Source organism: Gracilinanus agilis, chromosome 2 (genome assembly GCF_016433145.1).
Source record: "Gracilinanus agilis isolate LMUSP501 chromosome 2, AgileGrace, whole genome shotgun sequence".
Lineage (NCBI taxonomy): Eukaryota > Metazoa > Chordata > Mammalia > Didelphimorphia > Didelphidae > Gracilinanus > Gracilinanus agilis.
The window spans coordinates 285,244,839-285,262,993 of NC_058131.1; the positions used below are offsets into that span (position 1 = coordinate 285,244,839).

An 18,155-nucleotide genomic window follows, 5' to 3' on the forward strand; every position below is an offset into this window, starting at 1 on the left:
GAAGATGGTAATAAACTTTGAGTTTTAGATCAACTGGTTAGTTAATGGATGACAACTTGGTATCTAATAGCCTATGCAAGGTTCTATTTTCTTCAACATGCTTTTTTTGAGTCATATGCAAATATAGACAGTTATCAGATATATGCATAACATGTTGGGAGGGATAGCTAATATGTTAGATAACAGGATCAGGATCTAAAAAAATCTCAACAGGCACAGAGAATGAGCTAAAATGAAATTTTACTCAGAAAATGTTAAGTCTTACACTTGGGTTCAAAGAACAAATTACCAAGTACAGGATAGGGAGACTTGGTTTAGCAGCAATTCACATGAAAAAGATCTTGGGGATAGGGCTGGTGCTGACCATAGGTTCAAAACAATATAATATTAAAGGGACTTTGTTTATATGGATGATGGAGCCAGTGAGAGTAGGGGATCTCTGTGGGGATGGGTGGGCCTGGGGTTTGTTAGATCTCCTTTTTAGGATTGACATGCCCATGGGAACCAAATATTCCCAATATCTGCCGCTTTTTCCTCCTCTCCAGGCCTGGAATGTGATCTAGCCCTGCACTTGGCTGGGCAGCATCTGGTTAGACAACTGGTAGTGAAGAGGCTGAAGGCTTTTGTGGAGGATCCTGCACCAGCCAAACCCCTAGTGATGTCCTTCCATGGCTGGACTGGCACAGGAAAATCCTACGTCAGCTCCATGCTGGTCCAGTACCTGTTCAGACACGGGATGGCCAGTCCCAACGTGCATCACTTTTCTCCTGTCATCCACTTCCCCCATGCAGACCAGATAGAACGATACCAGGTAAGCCCTTTGCAACCCAGCCCTCCCTCTGGGAGCAGGCTCAGTGCTGGGGGCCAGTGTCCTCTTAGAGGGAAACCCCGAAAGCACCGAATGGGAAATCAGCCTAGTTGGGAATTTAAAAACCAGATCTCCTTCCTTCTTTAGTCTAACTTGAACCAGGGTCAGATGGGCATTTAACTGGTGGATTTGAATTATTTTTGATTGAAATATTAAACACTCCTGGAGATTGTGAGAATTTAACAGTAGCCTGTACTTTTTGGGGGGGTGGCACCCAAGATTAACCTTGAATTTTAAGAAGGGTGAATTTTGATATTAAGTTCGATTGGATTAGATTGCTCTTGATTGGATTGAGCTGTAACCTGCCCTACCTTCTGCTCAAACCAAGGCAATGGGGGAGGAGAAGAGTAGGCATGCTACTATGGTAGGATGCTGGAATCCATGTGACTCCCTGGTATCTGGAAAACTTTTTGCCTCCAGTCCAGCATGAGGCCAGAGCCCTCTAACCAGAGCAGCTTTGAAAAGGAACATCAATTGGAGCATAAGTTCGAGTCCGGAGGAAAAATTGGGTTTTTGACTGGGAATCTAGAGCTAGAAGGGTACATACATGGGCATGGATCCCAGGCTTTAAGGGATTTGCTAACCACGTGTGGCTAGAGGCTTTTTCTTTCTCTGACCTGTTTTATGATTTAGTAATTATAAATTAAGATACTTTCTAAAGAATTTTCATCTTAGACTTGGTGTTGAGGATGACAATTGTATAATGGGAAAAACTGAATTGGGAGTCACAGGACCTGGGTTTGAATCCCAACCCAGCTACTTATTCTGTGACATTAGGCAGCTCCTCTTTCCTGGGCTTCAGCTTCCTTAAATATAAATTGACAGGGATGGACCCTCCCTGACCTATGAAACTTTGTCCAACACTGTTATCTTCTAATCTGTGTGGCCTCCAGGACAGAGTGGGTGCAAGTTCAAGGATAGAGATTTGGGTTTCAGGTTTTGCTCTTAAGCACAGACTGCACTGCTACTCCTGTTCATGTGGCCAAGTGATCCTGGACAAGTTTCTTCAATTCCACCTCAGTTTCATCATCTATGAAATGGAGGAGAACAAGGCCTATCCATCTGTCCAGAGTCAAGAGCGAGGACATATGAGAAAGGGCCTCGACAACTATAAATCATGGTAAAAAATGAGGTTGTTGTAATTGGTGGAAAAGTATGGATCACTATAAACCCACTATTGCCAATCTGGGAAACATCAAAAAGGGCACATCACAGTGAAAGCAACTTCCTTGGTGGATCTGAGGTGCTTGCCCTGGGGAAGCTTCTGCCCCCTGAGGGTAGGCCATGTTTGTATCTCACATAGGATGAACTGAAGAGTCACTTTCCCCTGGCTTTTTTCTCAGGATCCTCTTTATTTCCACACCATCCTCTAGCTTTAAACTCTTCTTGTCCCAGGTCTCCATGCTACCTTGCCTTGCCCCCTCATGTACCTCTTACAGGGTGACCTGAAGCAGTGGATCTTGGGGAACCTCACAGCTTGTGGCCGTTCCCTCTTCCTCTTCGATGAGGTGGACAAGATGCACCCAGGGCTGTTAGGGGTACTCCGCCCTTTCCTGGGACCTTCCTGGGTGGTCTATGGGACCAACTACCGAAAAGCCATCTTCATCTTCCTCAGGTGGGGAGAGGACTTCTTGGGGTGGGGCTGGAAGGATTGGGTATTGTTCTCTTAGTTGTCAGTGCTGGTCAGCAAAGAGAATATTCGGCCCATCTGTCTGAATGAGGGCTTCTCAAACTTTAGGATCAATTACAAAATTCATATAAAAAAGGCAGGAAAGTCCTCAGGGCCTTTGAACTCTGGTTAGAGACAAGTCTTTATTCACAGGATTTGCCCATCTTTTGAAGATCTCCAAACACCATATTAGCCTCATCTGTTTCATCCTCATGATACTGGAGAATTAGGGAGCAGCAGAGAAAAATCCCCTTTTGTAGAAAGCAACACTAGTGGCCATTAGGCAGTTCAGAGGATAGAATGCCAGGTCTAGAGTTGGGAGGACATGGGTTCAAATCTAATCTGAGACACTTCCTAGCTGTGTGACCCTGGGCAAGTAACCTTAACCCCCATTGCCTACTACTCTCCTGCCTTGGAATTGATACTTAGTATTGGTTCCAAGACAGAAGGTAAGAATTTTAAATTAAAAAAAAAAAAAAAAGGCAACATTGGAGATCTGGGTTCTAATAGCAGTTCTGTAATAAAATTGATACCTGACTGGCTATATTCCATCTTCTAATGGCCTGTTCCCTCCTGTTAACAATTGTGAAGTAATCATACTCACCTTACCCTGCCTTCTTCACAAGGTTGTTGTATTTGGCCATTAAATAATGTTTCAATGAGTGTAGGGAAAATCTAGGTTTCAGACTTCCATGTCCTGCCTCCTAGTTCTGGGTTGTATCCATGCACTGTCAGATGAGAGCGAGACCCCTCTCTCCTACCTGTCTCATCTATGGTCTACCCTCCTTGGTTCTGGATTCCAGCAATGCTGGTGGGGAGCAAATCAATCAGCTAGCGCTGGATGCTTGGCGGGCCCGCAGGGACCGAGAAGAGCTCCAGCTTCAGGATCTAGAACCAGCCATCTCTAGGGCCATCGTGGACAATCCCAATCGTAAGTCTGCACCTGTCTATTCACCTCACTTCCCCGAGCCCCTACCCAGAATGGGAGACAGAGCTCAGAACTGAAACAGTACCAGTCATTTGGGTCTCAGATCTTCCCTGTTCCCTCTCTTCCTCTTGTATCCTCAAGATATTATAGGATGGGGGACCCAGGACCTAAAGCCACCCAATCCTCAAATGGCCCAGCTTGGCCCTCCATTAACTTTAGCTCAAAGCTAGAGCAGATCACCCTGTTTAGTCCCCATGGTTTTCTTCTTGAAATGTTCTAGGCTTGTTCTCTCAGTAGGCAGCTTGTCCCCTGACCCAGCTCTTTCTGCTTGTTTCTCCCTCAGATGGTTTCTGGCAGTCAGGAATTGTGGAAGACCAGCTCTTAGACTTACTGGTGCCCTTCCTGCCCCTCCAGCATCACCATGTCCGTCATTGTGTGGCCAATGAACTAGCCCAGCTGGGCCTGGCTCAGCAACAGGAGGAGGAGGTTGTCCAGGCTGTGCTGGATGGAACTGCCTTCTTCCCAGAAGAGGAACGCCTTTTTTCTTCCAATGGTTGCAAGACTGTTGCTTCCCGAATCACCCTTTTCCTTTGACTGGGCAGGGACATCTCCCTTCTCTCTGCCCCAGTTGACCTGCCCTGGAACTCTGCCTGGGAGCTGTGGTCCAGATTTGCTGCTGGCAGAATGACCTTTGCCCCCGATCTTCCACAGAGTGTAAGCAGGGCAGACCCGTTAGCCCAAGGAGCCAAAGGCTAAAGGCAGACAGGCAATTCTAGTTTCTGCTCTTTTGGGTACTTTCCAGACTGAGGGTGACAGAGGTACGGGATAGGGAAGATGTTGCTCTGCTGGCTTGAGGACATCTTGGCCCCTTTTGCCCTCCTGACCCTCACTAGAGTCCACCACCTCCAATACCCAGAGCCCTTGGCCAAAATACAATTTCATCTGAGCCAATTCCAATTCCCTTTCTCCCAACCCAATCGTGAGCCTTATTTAAATTGATGCTGTGATTTAATGACTCAGGAACCACTTCTGTCTGTCATCTACCCCACCCCCGCCAGGCTCATGACCCCTCTCCAAGCTTGTGAAGAAATCTGTCTCCCTCTTCCCTATATCCATGTAGACATACATATATGTACATATTCACCCCCCCCTTCCCTCCTTCCTCCAGTCCTGATCTCCCCATTCACTGCCTGGGGGAAGCCAAGGAACTTAAGTCCCAACTATCTTCCCAGCTTCCCATCCCAGCAGGCACTGCCTCAGTCTGGCAGACTTTCTGCTCTTTGTAACAGAGTCTGGTTTAAATGTTTTTAATTTTGTAATGAATGAAAGTGGGTGGGGGGGGGGAATGCAAAATAAACTTATTTAAGGGACCAGGGAAAGTATGTCTAGGCTTTATTGCTCTGGCAAGAGAAATCTTGACTGTCTAGAAAGGAGGCCAGAAGCAGGGACTAATAGAGTAGATTGACAGGCCAGAGGCCCAAGGCGGTAGAGTGAGCTTCCATCAGTGTCAAGTGGTCTATCCCATAGACCTTCTATCCCCCCAGAATGCTAGGCTGGATATGGACTGTGCCCACCTGTCGAGGTTCAAGAAAGAGGAGCCAGTTGTCCACACACTGGTTCAGGAAAAGACCATTATGGTTTTGCCTTCACTTTGGTCTATGTGTCAGCAGTCTTGGCCTCCCACGTGGAGGTGTCCCCTATGAAGACATCAAAGTGCATAAAAGAGGCCTGCTTCTCTCTTTGCAGATAGTGGTCGAGTTAAGCCCCTAAGAGGGAGATGTTTCTGATCATTCAGCATGTCATGCTTTATCCCCAGGAAAGCCAACCCTACCCAGTCCCTTGCTTCATTCTCCCTACTTGGCCTAAGGAGTTGATCTCTAGGATTTCCCATCATAAGTTGAGAGGAGGGCCAGAAGACCCAAGAGTCCTTGCTGTCGACCCCAAGTAGGAATGCTGCTTGGGTTCTAGAGGGTGCTGACTCAGGGACCATGGAATGGTAGCTCCTGAAGGACCTTTGGGGTCCAATTCAGCCTCCTCCCTTTACTGCATGTCTAAGTACAAAGCACTCGCTAGCTTCAGAGTCAAAAGGCTTGCTTGGGTTCAGATTCTGGCTCTAACACTCGCTAGCCCTCCCACTGGGAGTCTGTTTCCACGTTGGTCAAAGCAAAATTACACTTGAACTGCTCACCTCAGAGGAATATAGATAAGAGTTGGAAGGGACCTCCTTTTATAGACAAGGAAATGGACTCAGAGAGACTGAAAACCAGGTCTAGAGGCAGGAGGTCCTGGGTTCAAATATGGCCTCAGGTACTTTCTAGCTGTGTGACCCCAGTGCCTAGTCCTTACCACTCTTCTGCCTTGGAGCCAATAGTTAGAATTAATTCCAAGACAAAAGCTAAAAGTTTTTATTTCTTTAAAAAAAAAAATGTGGCATAGTAGAGGCCATGGACCCAGGTCCCAGCTCTGCTACCTTTGAGCTCTATGTACTTTTCTGGGCCTCAATTTCCTTATCTGCAGAATGAGTATAAGGATCCTTGTTTCCCACATTTATTGTGAGGATCTAAAAGCTTTGTAACCTATAGAGCACCAAACAGGCCCTGTTCTCCACACTTCATTGCCTCGTTGTGGTCTAGGGGTATCCCTGGGGACTCAAGAATGTGCCAGGAGTTCATGGACCCCACACTTTGGCAGATTAAGTATAGGCCTGGTGGCCAACAGGCTGACTATGGGCAGAAAAGCCTGTGGTGATAGAAGAGCTCTGTCTATCTTACAGTGTTATCTACATCCATGAGAGTGATTTGTTGTAAATAAGGCAACTGAGGTGTAGAGAGGGGAAGTAATTGGTGACAAACATTGCAGGGTTAGACATTTGTTAAGGAAAGGAGCCAGTGCTCAGTTTGCCCCATCTATTGAGGGAGCCCTTGGTTCAGAACTTACCAATAACAACTGAGTCCTCTGAGGACCTTCGAGGCATTTCTGTTTTCGAGGCTTGCTTCAGGTTGCTCTTGCTTAGAGACTGCCCCTTAAGGAATCACAGAATCTCAAAGTTGGAAGAGTCCTTGGAGATGCAGGTCCCAACCACCCTCTTTCTCAAGGCAGGAATCCAGCCCTCCCCTGGAAGCTACTTTCTCATTTTCCATTGCTAGATGGCTCAAATGGTTTGAAAGTTCTTCCTTATGTCTAGTTAAAATTAGTCTCCCTACAACTTTCAAATATGGATCCCAGAGCAAGCCTAATACTCCCATGTGACAGCCCTTCAGATACCACATCCCCAGGCAAGTTTTCTCCAGGCCAAACATCCTTTTTTAATCCTTTTGGGCATTTTTGGAGGCCTTCCCTAGCGTAGCCACTCGCCTTTGAACATGTTTGTCTGTCAGTACTTCAAGGATCTCCAGTTTTGCAAGTGTGGCTGCTTAAAGTCCACCCAGACAAATAGAGTTTAAACCAACCATGTAAAACTGTGAGTTGGCAATATACTGTGACTTAGTATAATGAGAAATGCCCTCTAGGCAAGCTGCTGATTGAACTGTGTTCAGTTGAACTAGACCAGTCCTTGGATGACAGACAGGCTGGCTGCTGCTGGGCCTATTTTGGAAATCTTTCTAGCTTGGTAGATCCTACCAACGTTTGTTTTCTTGGCACAGCCTCAGATAGCCCAGTGTCACCTCTACACCATGACTAGGTAAGAGAGTGGGATGTTAGTGGAGTCTATCAATGTCCCTCTTACAATGAGGCCTGAGCTGCTCCTAGCTGTGTGACCCTGGACAAGTCACTTAATCCCCATTGTCTAGCCCTTACTACTCTTCTGCCTTGGAACCAATACACAGTATTGAGCCCAAGATGGAAAGGTAAGGATTTTTTATTAAAATGAGGCCTCAGTCCTGAAGCCTTAAAAGTGTGGTGCTACCACCTTAATCCTCTGATCATAAGACCTTTAGATATGGGGGAAACAAAGGTTATCTTCCCTCCCTAGATCTGAAATCTGCAAGGAGTGAGGTCCCAGGGAGCAAATCATCCACCTCCCTCCCTCTCCTTGCCTCCAGCCTTATTGTGGAAATCAAAGGACCCTTGACCTTGGGGCCCAGCTTTGTTGTGGAAATCGAAGGACCCTTGTCCTTGGGCCCCATCTCTTCAGAGTCAGGGACCTGCACCGGAGGGCGTGTGGTGTCTTGCCACGTTTTTCTTTCCTCTATGGGAATACTTTTGTCCAGAAGTCTGTGGGAAGGGAATATCAGGTGATCTCAGAGTTTTAGCAGCATTCTTGACCCCCGGTATTTGTTTGAATCAGTTTTCACCTATATGGTGGGATTCATCCGGCTTCCTAGTCTGCAGACGTCCCCCAAATGCCTAATGGTAAACTTGGACCCCATTTTCTTCACCAGGCAGGCTGATCCCCCCTTCCCCGTCCTTATGCCACCCCCTCCCCAATTCAGCATGGCCATCAGGATAAGGGCTCTGGGATGGGATGAAGCTGACCTCAGAACATTCGAGGGAGCCTGGCGAAGATTGTTCTGAATTGCCCGATCCAGGATGGCTCTGGCCATCACCATTGTCTTGCTGTTCATCAAGTCCTCTTTGGTCTGGCCCTGGAAGAGGTTCGATATCATAGAAGGCAGCTGTGAGGAAGGAAGAGAAGGTGAACAGAGAGACTGAGATTTGGGATCCCAAAGTCTTGCCTGGGGAAACTGGACTCTTCCTGTACAACTTGTAGCCTTGAAAGGAGCATCCTTGTAATCAGGTGTTATTAGAAAAAGCCAAGGTTCTGTGGCCATGGCTGACCATCTAAAATCTCTGGGAAATGCAGAATCACCACCTCTGTTCTAATAATCCCCAAACACTTTTCTTGCATCTTTTCTCCTCACTCTATCTTACATTTAATTGTGGACGGGTCAAGCCCCATGGACAGGAATCATAATTTCAAAAAGATCAGTGCTTTGCCCAGGGCATGCGTCATCTGAATATCACTGAATCAGGCCAGGCTGGAAGAAAGCAGGTGTGCACCTCCCACCTGGGGGTGCTGGGGGTTGAGGAGCAGCATGGTGGCAACATCTTGACGAGCCCCAAAGAAATCCTGCAGCATTAGGCGGCTCCTGGCCCGGAGGAAGTAAAAGTTGGCTTTGTCTGGGCCATATTCAATGGCCGAGGTGAAGTATTCTTCAGCCTTGTGGTATTGTCTAGAAAGAGTGGAAAGAATTAAACTTTGTGGAAGCCAATGGAGCCATGTCTGAACCCAAGCATGAAAACTAACCTTAGTCTGGTGTGCTTTAGGTCTGAAAGAGGTCTAGGGGAGCAGCTAGGTGACTCAATGAAGAGTCAGGCCTGGAGACAGGAGATCCTGGGTTCAAGTTTGGTCTCAGGCCCTTCCTAGCTGTGTGACCCTGGGCAAGTCACTTAACCTCCCATTGCCTAGCCCTTACCACTCTTCTGCCTTGGAACCAGTATGCAGTTTTGATTCTAAGGTGGAAGGAAAGAGTTTAAAAAAAACAAATACAAAAAAGAGGTCTGGGGTGATTAGGATATTGTTAGGCTTAGTGGGAAGCTTCTTCCTTCCTGATTCTTGGTCCTGGAATCATCATCGGTAGCTTCCCAGCTGTGTGACCTTGGACAAATTACTTAACCCCCATTGCCTATCCTTTACCAGTCTTCTGCCTTGGAGTCAATATTCAGTATTGATTCTAAGACAGAAGGTAAGGGTTTAAAAAAAAAGACTTCATGGAAGACACCTTGAAGAAGAGGAGAGATTTCAGCAGCTCAAGGGGGATGAGAGAAAGAAGCTATCCTGTGCATGAATAAATAGTGTATAAACTCCTTGAGGGAAGGGATTGTATCATTTTTCATCTTTGTCTTCCCAGATCCTAGATAAGGTTTTGTACTTAGCTTAAATAGAAGACCATAGATTCAGTGTTGGAAGGGACCTTAGGTTAAGTACACTCCTCTCAAGTTACAGATGAGGAAACTGAGGCTGAGTTGATAAATGAATTGCCCATATTCACACACTAATAAATGTAAGAGGCAGAATTTGAACCCATGTCTTCCTGACTCCAAGTCCCACATACTATCCAAATTAAACTGGAAAACCGAAGCTTAGGTTTCCCAAAGAGATATGGAGCACCTTTGCTGGGGTTGGGGTGGGGGACACAGGATGAGGAAACATAGGAGTCCCCTGAAGGCCAGCTCTTGGGCTACCATGTCTTAAAGAGACCATAACTGGAAGCAACTAGAAGGCAACATCTTGGGAAGCTGGCAGGAAAAGTCAGTGGCTCGGCCCCCCTGGAAAGGCTGCCCCAAAATTTGCCTGGCTAGCCCAGTGCCAGGCCAAATCATCCTGGAGAAAGGGTTTGTGAAGATGCTTTGGCCAATGGCTCTTCCCTGAGCCTCACTATTACAGCCTGGCCCCCACATACCTCATCTGATGCTTGCGAAGCCCCATCTTTTCCTTAAGCATGCCCATGCGGTACCGAGCACCCTGGTCCCAAGGGGACAATGCCAGAGCCTCCAGATAATCAGCTTCAGCAAAGGTCAACTCCCCAAGCTTGAAGAAGCAGTCTAGGAGGAAAGGCAGAGAGGGAGGAGGGAAAAAGCGCCTGGTCTCCTCGTCCAACCCAGGCCCCTCCTGCTCCTGCTCCGACCACTGGTCAGCCCCTACTCTATTCGCTTTTCTGGACCTTGGGCATTCTCCATTTAGCTCCCGATTAGGATTGTGTTCTCCTCTTCTTAGGGCCTCATTTGCACCTCCCACTCAATTCACTTGGATTTGGTCCACACAGAAATCCTCCTTGGTGGCCTTGTTACCCTCTGCTCCCCACTCCCAGATTCAAGCCAAGCTTGGGGAATTGTGGCAGGCTAGGGAAAAGGGCAAATGGAGGCTACGGCTTGTGAACATGTCTGAGCACATGCCTGAGCCTTGTCCCCTTTCCAAAGTCAAAGACCACTGATTTTATGATCAGCTGTATTTCTGGACTGTCCCAGTCTCTTCCTTCTATTGAGGCAAATAATGAAAAGCTCTGTGTGCGAGAGGCAATTGCCAGAAAGCTGGCCTTGGGAGCTAGGAGGAGATCTGGGCCCAGATCCCTCCTCTGACCCATCCTTGCTGGGTGACCTCTCAGTGCCCCAGACTGGAGGCTATCAATCACCCAGCCAGGACCAGTCCAGATGGGCAGAGAGGATTTTCCCCTTGGAAGCTTCACAATGCCAGTGAAATCACAGCTCTGGGTCTGGGTACCTCCCTCCCACTCCAGATCCTCTTTGTTTTGACAAGGAACGAGTACACTATGGATCTGCGAGTTTGTCGTGTGGGATGCCTCTGCTGATGCAGATGGCAGCCCCTCTGTGACTTGGTGAAGAGGCTTTGAGAGAGGCCATCCTGGCCACAGGCATACAGGCTCTTCACTGTGGCCAGATGGGCACAGCCTTGGAGCTCTGGGAGTCTGTGCCCTCTGCACCACAGGGATGAGGGGAGGGCCCAATCTAGTAGTTAAAATCTCCAGCAGGATGACAATAAGCACTGCAAATCTGAGGAGAGGGGCAGCCAGGGAGGGCTTCCTATATGAAGTAGAATGTGAGCTGGATCTCACAGGACCCATTAGGCCTTAGATGAAGAAGAGAGACGAGGAGGTCAGGAGCAAAGGCTGACTTCCAGAAGTGAGGGTGTGAGGGGGGCAGGACTAGCTAGAAGGGACACAAATGTGGAGGGGAGGCAGCTAACTACTGGAGGCAAAGGAGCTTTAAAAATGAGAGAGCCGGGGCAGCTAGGCAGCACAGTAGATAGAGCACCTGGCCCAGAGTTAGGAGGTCCTGGGTTCAAATCTGACCTCAGTCACTTCCTAGCTGTGTGACCCTGGACCAGTTGCTTAACCTTGACCGCCTGGCTCTTGTCACTCTTCTGTCTTGGAATTGATACTAAGACAGGAAATAAAGGTTTCTAAAGAAATAAACAATAAGAGAGCTGCCCATCCAATGAGTAGCACACAAGATGCTTAGACCTGGGGCTGGAGAACCTGCATCTGGAGCCCCAATCTGCTGCTGCTTTCTTTCTGGGGGTACCTAAACTGAAGTCACTCAATGTGTCTAAGATGCAGAATGAGGGGAGGCCTCAAGACCATTCAGGTCCCTTCTAGCTCTCAGTACTCTGAAACCCTTGCCATGCCCCTTTTCACAAGATGGGGTGCCCCCTTCTTCTCCACCAGGAGGGTCCTCAGGGCCTACTCACCCCCTCTGTTGATATAGATCCCTTTTTCTCCCTTTTCACCCTGTAGGGCCTTGTTGAGAAGCAACACGCCTTCTTCATAGGCGCCCTTGGTATAGCAGAGGACCGCAAAGTCATTGTAGGTAAGGAGTAGCTGGCGCTGGGCCTGCAGAGGAACCTCAGTTTCCTCATTTTCTGAGCACAATTCTAGAGCCTTGAGAAAATCTTCGATGGCTGCATCAAAGTCCTTGAGCCTCCGAAATAGAGTGCCCCTGGAAGGAGAGGAGGTAGGAGGTCAGGCTCACCCACCCAGGGGCTGGCACGGACACTGACTTCTGAGGCCGAGGAAGGGAATCAAGCTGGACCATCATCCCTTGCTGGACCCATCTCTTGGGCACTGCCTCCAAGGGGTTCCTAGGCTCAGAATCCTAAACTGTCAGAGTTGGATGGGACTTTAGTGACCATCTGATAGTAATCTCTCCCACATCACCTCCTCTCATCTCATCTCATCCTATTCTGTTTGTATGGGGAATATATTCTCTACTCTGCTGTGAACTAGAAGACTTTTTTTTTTTAAACCCTTATCTTCTGTTTTAATATCATTCGAAGACAGAAGAGCAGTAAGGGCTGGGTAGTCGGGGTTAAGTGTCACGGCCAGAGTCACACACTAGGAAATGTGTGAGGCCACATTTGAACTCTGTTCCTCCCAACTCCAGGTCTGGCACTCTGTCCACGGAGCCACCTAGCCATCCTTGAACTCCAAGACTCTTGAAGGGAGCTACTCTGTCCTATTTCATCTTGGTATCCCCAGAGCATGAACTGAACCGAACCGATCCCACCCTGCTCATTTTACAGAAGAACAAACTTAAACCCAGGCTATCGTCAAGGCCAAGGTCACACTGGTTATCAGTGGCCAAACTGGGACTGGATTCCAGGTCTCCTAACTACCAGGGGCAGGGATTCTATCACGACTGCTTGCTTCTTTCTTCTCCCCCCCACCCCCAACCCTAGGCATGGTATGGGTAGACAGTGTCCTCCTCACGCATTATCTCCGTGTCACACTGGCCAGAGAGGGTACCATATTTACTTAGTGGGGTCTTTGGAATCCCAAACCTTGATTCCTTAGTCCCCTCTCTCCCTCCCCACCTGATAACTGGCTCCCATGACACAGAACCTTTTCTTAGGTCCATACTTGTGGTTTAGTGGGTAGAATGCTGGACTTGGAATCAGGACAACACATTCAACTCCTGCCCTAGATACAGACTAGCTGTGTGACCCTGAGCAAATGATTTAATGTCTCTCAGCCTCAGTTTCCTCATCTGCAAAACAGGGATAATTGGAATTTTTATGAAACTGTGTCAGCTTAGCAATGGAATTTGGCAAAACTTAAGTCAACCAGTCAACAAACATTTATTTACCCATTGTTCTATATTCCAGCTACTGTGCGAGGCACTGGGAACACAAAATCATAAAAAAGGAAAATGTCCTCAAAATGTTTATACTCTGTGGAAGGGGCAAAAAAGGGTAGACAAGGAAAAATAACATGTTCACACAGAAGTAAATGCAAAGTATACGCATAGTAAATACATTAGGAAAAACTTGGCAAAGCATTAAATACAGGCCAGCTATTGTAACTGGCAGTGAGGTGGCACAATGGATACAGGGAGACATGGAATCAGAAAGACCTGAATTCAAATCCTACCTCAGGCACTTAGTAAGCTCTATATTGTCCCTAGTCAATTCACTTGACCTCTGTTTGCCTCAGTTTCCTCATCAGTAAAATAGGAATAATAGGATCTATCATAAGGTTGTTATGAGAATAAACCGAAATAATGTTTTAAAGGGTTTTACAAAGGTTAAAGTGTTAAATATGAATGCTAGCTACTATTTATTAATTAATTCATTTATCATTTGTCATTTGGTCATTTTTGGTCCCATCCAACTTTTTGTGATCCCTTTTTTGGAGTGTGTTTTCTTGGCAAAAATACTGGTGTGGTTTGCCATTTTCTTCTCCAGTTTATTTTCCAGATGAGGAAAATCAAAGCAAACAGAGTAAAGTGGCATGCGCAGGGTCACACAGTCAGTGAGGCTGGATTTGAACTCATGTCTTCCTGATTCCAGGCCCCAGTTAAGATATCCACACTGAGCCACCTCGCTGCCCCTTTATTATTCATTACATATATTCTAGAGTTATTATTTATCATTTATTATTGCTTTTGTAATCATACCGGAACAAATAGTAGCTAGGATCCATAGGGCTGTTCTCAATGGCACAGTTGATCCGGATCAAAGAATCCTCCAGGCTCCCCTTCAAGGCCATGACCACTGCTTCCTCCCGGGCCTTTCTGGCCTGGACCAACAATTTCTCCAACAATGTGTTGGCCTCAGGGTGCTCAGGCTTAATCCTTAGGGCCCGGTGCAGATCCTGGTAACACTGATTCGGCTGGGAGCAGGGCAAGAGGTGACAATTAGAACCGTTCCCCTGCTTGGTCAGAGATGCTTTCCCCATAGCCTAGGTTTTTTTTTTGTTTTTTTTTTTTTAAACCCTTGTACTTCGGTGTATTGTCTCATAGGTGGAAGATTGGTAAGGGTGGGCAATGGGGGTCAAGTGACCTGCCCAGGGTCACACAGCTGGGAAGTGGCTGAGGCCGGGTTTGAACCTAGGACCTCCTGTCTCTAGGCCTGACTCTCACTCCACTGAGCTACCCAGCTGCCCCACCCATAGCCTAGTTTTATGTCCTGCCCCAAATGCCAGCCAGGTTGAGTCATAGGTATAGCATCATCCTTGACAACTTGTGGGTTAGAATAATAGCTAACACTTATGGAGCTCTTTAAAGGTTATAATCAAGTGCTCTTGTTGGTGTTGAGTCATTGCGATGATAATGTCTGACTCTTTTGACCCCATTTGGGGTTTTCTTGGCAAAGATGCTGGCATGAGGCAGACAGAGTTAAGTGCGACTCACCCAGCTAGTGTCTGAGGCCTGACTCCTGGCCAGCACTCTAACCACTGGACCACTTCAATGCCTCAGAATGAGGCAAATCACAATCACAATGGACTGGATCAGAATGTTAGGGAGGATGACACCCTGGAGACTATTCAGTCACAGAATCTTCATTTTAGAAAGAAGGAAAATGGAAGCTCAGAGATGGAGAGCATCAGTTTGTCCCAAACTTACAGAGTGAGTTCAGGGCAGAGGCAGAGTTGGATTCAGGTGTCCTGATCCCTGGGCCCAGCAAATTCTAGTAAAGGTCTAAGACTATAGTAATTTAGGATAGTGGAAAGAGCCCTGGACTTGTTGAAAGTACAGAGAACTAAAGGTGAATCTAGCTGGGTGACCCTGGGTAAATCACCACATTCTCAGAGCCTTAGTTTCCTCATCTACAAATTGGGAATTTTTTTGTTCTACTTCTTTCAAGATGATGGTGATTAAAGTGCTCTGAATACCTCCAAAGGAAAGCTATAACCTTGGGAGTCATTCTTGGCTCTTCATTTTCCTTCACCTTTCACATGTGTTTACTCAGTTGCCAAATCTTAAGTCAATCTGACTTCCAAAACTTCTTCAAGTTCCTTTCTCCCTACTCCCAGGGCCTCCTGCTCTAGCTGAGGCCTCATCATTTCTGGCTAGAGCTATTGCAACAACTTCCTGATTGGCTTCCAAGCTTCTGGTTCCATCCTTAATTGGCCCCAATCCTATTTTTTGCATTTCTTTGTATCTTGAGTGCTTAGCACAATACCCAGTGACATGCTCAGCAAAATTGTGAAATTTGCATTCCTAAAGTAGGTCTGACCATATGTCATTTCCCTAATCAAAAGGCTCTAGTGGCTCCCAGTGCCTTTAGGACAAAATGCAACTCTTCAGCCTGGCATTTAAGGCTAAATCTTATTTGATTTTCCTAGTGTTCAAGTACTCTCTGTTCCAAATTGGCTGGGGCTGAGAGGAAAACTGGAGTCTTGGGGATTGATTACCTTGACCTTTTTTTTTTTTTTTAAACTCTCTTCTGTCTTCTAATCAACACTAAAGAGAGGTAAGGGCTAGGCAACTGGAGTTAAATGACTTTCCCAGGGTCATGTAGGAAGTATTTGAGGCCATATTTGAAATCAAGACCTCCAGATCTGGCTCTCTTATCAACTGAGCCACCTAGCTGCCTCCTACCTTGACTATTTGGGTAGGATTCCAGAACAGCAGAGCTTCTAGGCTCCCTGCCCATCCTATCCTTAGGGGGCTGTGTGCCAATCCCATTCAATCCTGATGGTGGAGCTGAGCTCAGACTGACTGACTTGGGATCCCATCTTACCTGTTGGGGATTGGTTTAGGTTCTACCTTTAGGAAGAAGTTATAAAGTCGAGCCCGAAGGATGTAGACATCAGGGTTGGGATGCTGCTTTAATTCTTTTGTGATGATCCCAAGGCATTCCTGATGCTTTTTCATGGCCAAAAGGCAAGCAATACTGAAATGAGGAGGAGGGAGGATGTGCCAAGGTGAGGGGGACTTCTATCCCAGGCCTAGCACCCTCCCCCACTCCCTCCAGTCCTTGAGGCTCCAGGGTCACCTGCGAAAGCGGTAGGAGGATTTGAAAGGCTGCAGCTCTGAAGCCTGGGTGAACAGATCTAAGGCTTTCAGGTATGATTCCTCTTCAAAGAGACACTGGCCCTGGTGGGGAGGGAGGCAGGCATCCACAAGTGTCTCTGACCCCTATATAGCCTGTTAAGACAGCTGGGTACATTCTAAGAGGTAGGAAGAGGCAAGGGGAGACACAAATTGAAAGGGACAAAAACTTGAATGGGGCGAGACAGAGGAGACCAGGAAGGCTACAGGGACAGAAATGAGAAGAGATAGGAAAGGGGAGAAGAAATAGATGCTGGCAGGAAAGAGAGAAAAAGAGACTAGGAGAGAGGTGGGAAGGAGAGAGTAAGAGGCAGAGCCACCAGGGAGAAGAGAAGACCACCAGAGGGACAAGGACAGGGGGGAGGCAGAGACAGACAGATGGTCAGAGGCAGACTGACAGCCCACCCCAGACTGAACCAAGAACCCTCGAGCCCCTACATGGCTTCTGTCCCTCAGGAAGGAGGCAGAACATGTGGTTCCCTATTCCCTGGCTGGACTAAGCAACCCACCTGGACATACAGGACAAAGCAGAGGCGGTCTATTAACTGGGGCCGGTATGGGGCTAACCCGGCAGCCTTTCGAAGGTTCTGGGATGCTGAGGAAAAGTCACACAGCTGGATATAGGCCTCAGCCCGAAGCACATAAGCTTCCACCTGTGGCAGAGGTGAAGAAAGACACTGCAGGCAGGCTGGTTTTAACGTGGTCTAGGCAAATTTAGCCCAACCCACACTGCAAATTAATAGGCTACAGGTGTATTGAATCTCAGATAAAGGGACCTCTGAAATCCTCTAGTCTTAACAAGGACCAAAGGATTTGTCAGGCAGTTAAACAGAGGCCCAATAAGGTGAAGTGACTTTCAAGTCAAAGTATGGGTGTCCAGTGTAGGAGGTACCAAGGAATCCATGAGCCCAAGGGAGGTGGCATCAGGAAGGGGGATTACAGTAGCTTGGTAGGAAATTTGCTTGCTCTTTGGGGTTTGGGGAAGGCCCCCAGCCTCCCCCAATTGTTGGCTGGGAGGGGATGGCAGAGGGGTTGTGGGGGAGGAAAGAATTTTTGCTCTCTCTATTCTCTCCCATTCTCACCAGCTCGGGATTAAGGTTGATGGCTTTGGAGAAGGAGAGCACAGCCTTCTCCCACTCCCCACTGGACATGGCATCCTGCCCATGTTGAAAGCTGTGGACAGAGGACCAGGCAGACAGTTTGGGGTGAGAGGGGTCAGAAAAGGATCAAAACTTAGAGGACAGAGGAGGACAGTGTTCCAAAGTCTAATGTGGCAGGGGAGGAGGGTTCTGGGAAGGAAAGGGCTGTAATATGAAGAAGGGCAACACAGCTTCTAGGAGGAAGTCATAAAATCATGGAATGTGGGCTGAGAAGGACCTTCTGTCAAATAAGATATCATGCCTTTTAACAGACAAGGAAACAGGTACAGAAAAGCATCTAAGATCACAAGGCAACTGGTAGATCCTGAACTAGAACCTAGGGTTTCATGGAACTGGGAGGAGGACATGGGAGTAGAAGAGATCCATGCTTACTGCTCCTTGATTCTCTTCGGCAAGAGAAGGCCTCTGAGTGGTGGTCTATGGGATTCAAGTCCCCGGAAAACAGTACTGGTCCCAAGGATACGACTCAAGAAAGGACTCTCAACATTTTCACTTAACTTCTCCAATGACATGGCGGTGCTGAACCTGAGAACCAGAGAATCTCAGAGCTTGAAGGGACTTTAGAGATTATCTACATTCTTTAGTTTGGCATTCAAGGCCTTCCATCATCCTCTGGCCCACCCTTCCAACACTTCAGAATCATAGACTATTAAAGCTGGAAGAGATCAAGTATCTAGTCCAAGAGGTAAGTGACATCCAGGAAGGGGAAGGGAGTCTCTCCAGTCTATACCCCCAGTT

General features: G+C 47.4%; 2 protein-coding genes across 2 annotated transcripts; one reads left to right on the forward strand and one right to left on the reverse strand.

Annotated features, from left to right (window-relative positions):
- Positions 1 to 275: 275 nt before the first annotated feature.
- TOR2A (torsin family 2 member A) lies at positions 276 to 4,073 on the forward strand. The gene is made up of 4 exons (XM_044661360.1): positions 276 to 811; positions 2,308 to 2,483; positions 3,341 to 3,468; positions 3,809 to 4,073. Exons 1-4 carry the CDS (start codon positions 659 to 661, stop codon positions 4,057 to 4,059), a joined length of 708 nt encoding a protein of 235 aa, XP_044517295.1. The 5' UTR covers positions 276 to 658; the 3' UTR covers positions 4,060 to 4,073.
- Positions 4,074 to 5,088: 1,015 nt separating this feature from the next.
- On the reverse strand, positions 5,089 to 17,929 carry TTC16 (tetratricopeptide repeat domain 16). Its single transcript, XM_044661359.1, has 13 exons — positions 17,790 to 17,929; positions 17,340 to 17,430; positions 16,767 to 16,910; positions 16,202 to 16,302; positions 15,973 to 16,099; positions 13,879 to 14,093; positions 11,675 to 11,922; positions 9,870 to 10,011; positions 8,474 to 8,639; positions 7,942 to 8,081; positions 7,539 to 7,680; positions 6,403 to 6,481; positions 5,089 to 5,162 (listed from the first exon to the last, which is right to left on the reverse strand). The coding sequence occupies exons 1-13, from the start codon at positions 17,927 to 17,929 to the stop codon at positions 5,122 to 5,124; spliced, it is 1,776 nt and encodes a 591-aa protein (XP_044517294.1). The 3' UTR covers positions 5,089 to 5,121.
- Positions 17,930 to 18,155: the final 226 nt, after the last annotated feature.

Coding starts and splice junctions, on each gene's coding strand:
- TOR2A (XM_044661360.1), top strand. CDS start 659: ATGTCCTTCCATGGCTGGACTGGCACAGGAAAATCCTACGTCAGCTCC. Junction 812..2,307: donor ACCAGATAGAACGATACCAG/GTAAGCCCTTTG, acceptor TACCTCTTACAG/GGTGACCTGAAGCAGTGGAT. Junction 3,469..3,808: donor CATCGTGGACAATCCCAATC/GTAAGTCTGCAC, acceptor TTTCTCCCTCAG/ATGGTTTCTGGCAGTCAGGA.
- TTC16 (XM_044661359.1), bottom strand. CDS start 17,929: ATGTCATTGGAGAAGTTAAGTGAAAATGTTGAGAGTCCTTTCTTGAGT. Junction 16,911..17,339: donor TCAACCTTAATCCCGAGCTG/GTGAGAATGGGA, acceptor CCTCTGCCACAG/GTGGAAGCTTATGTGCTTCG. Junction 5,163..6,402: donor AGAGGACTCAGTTGTTATTG/GTAAGTTCTGAA, acceptor ATGTCTTCATAG/GGGACACCTCCACGTGGGAG.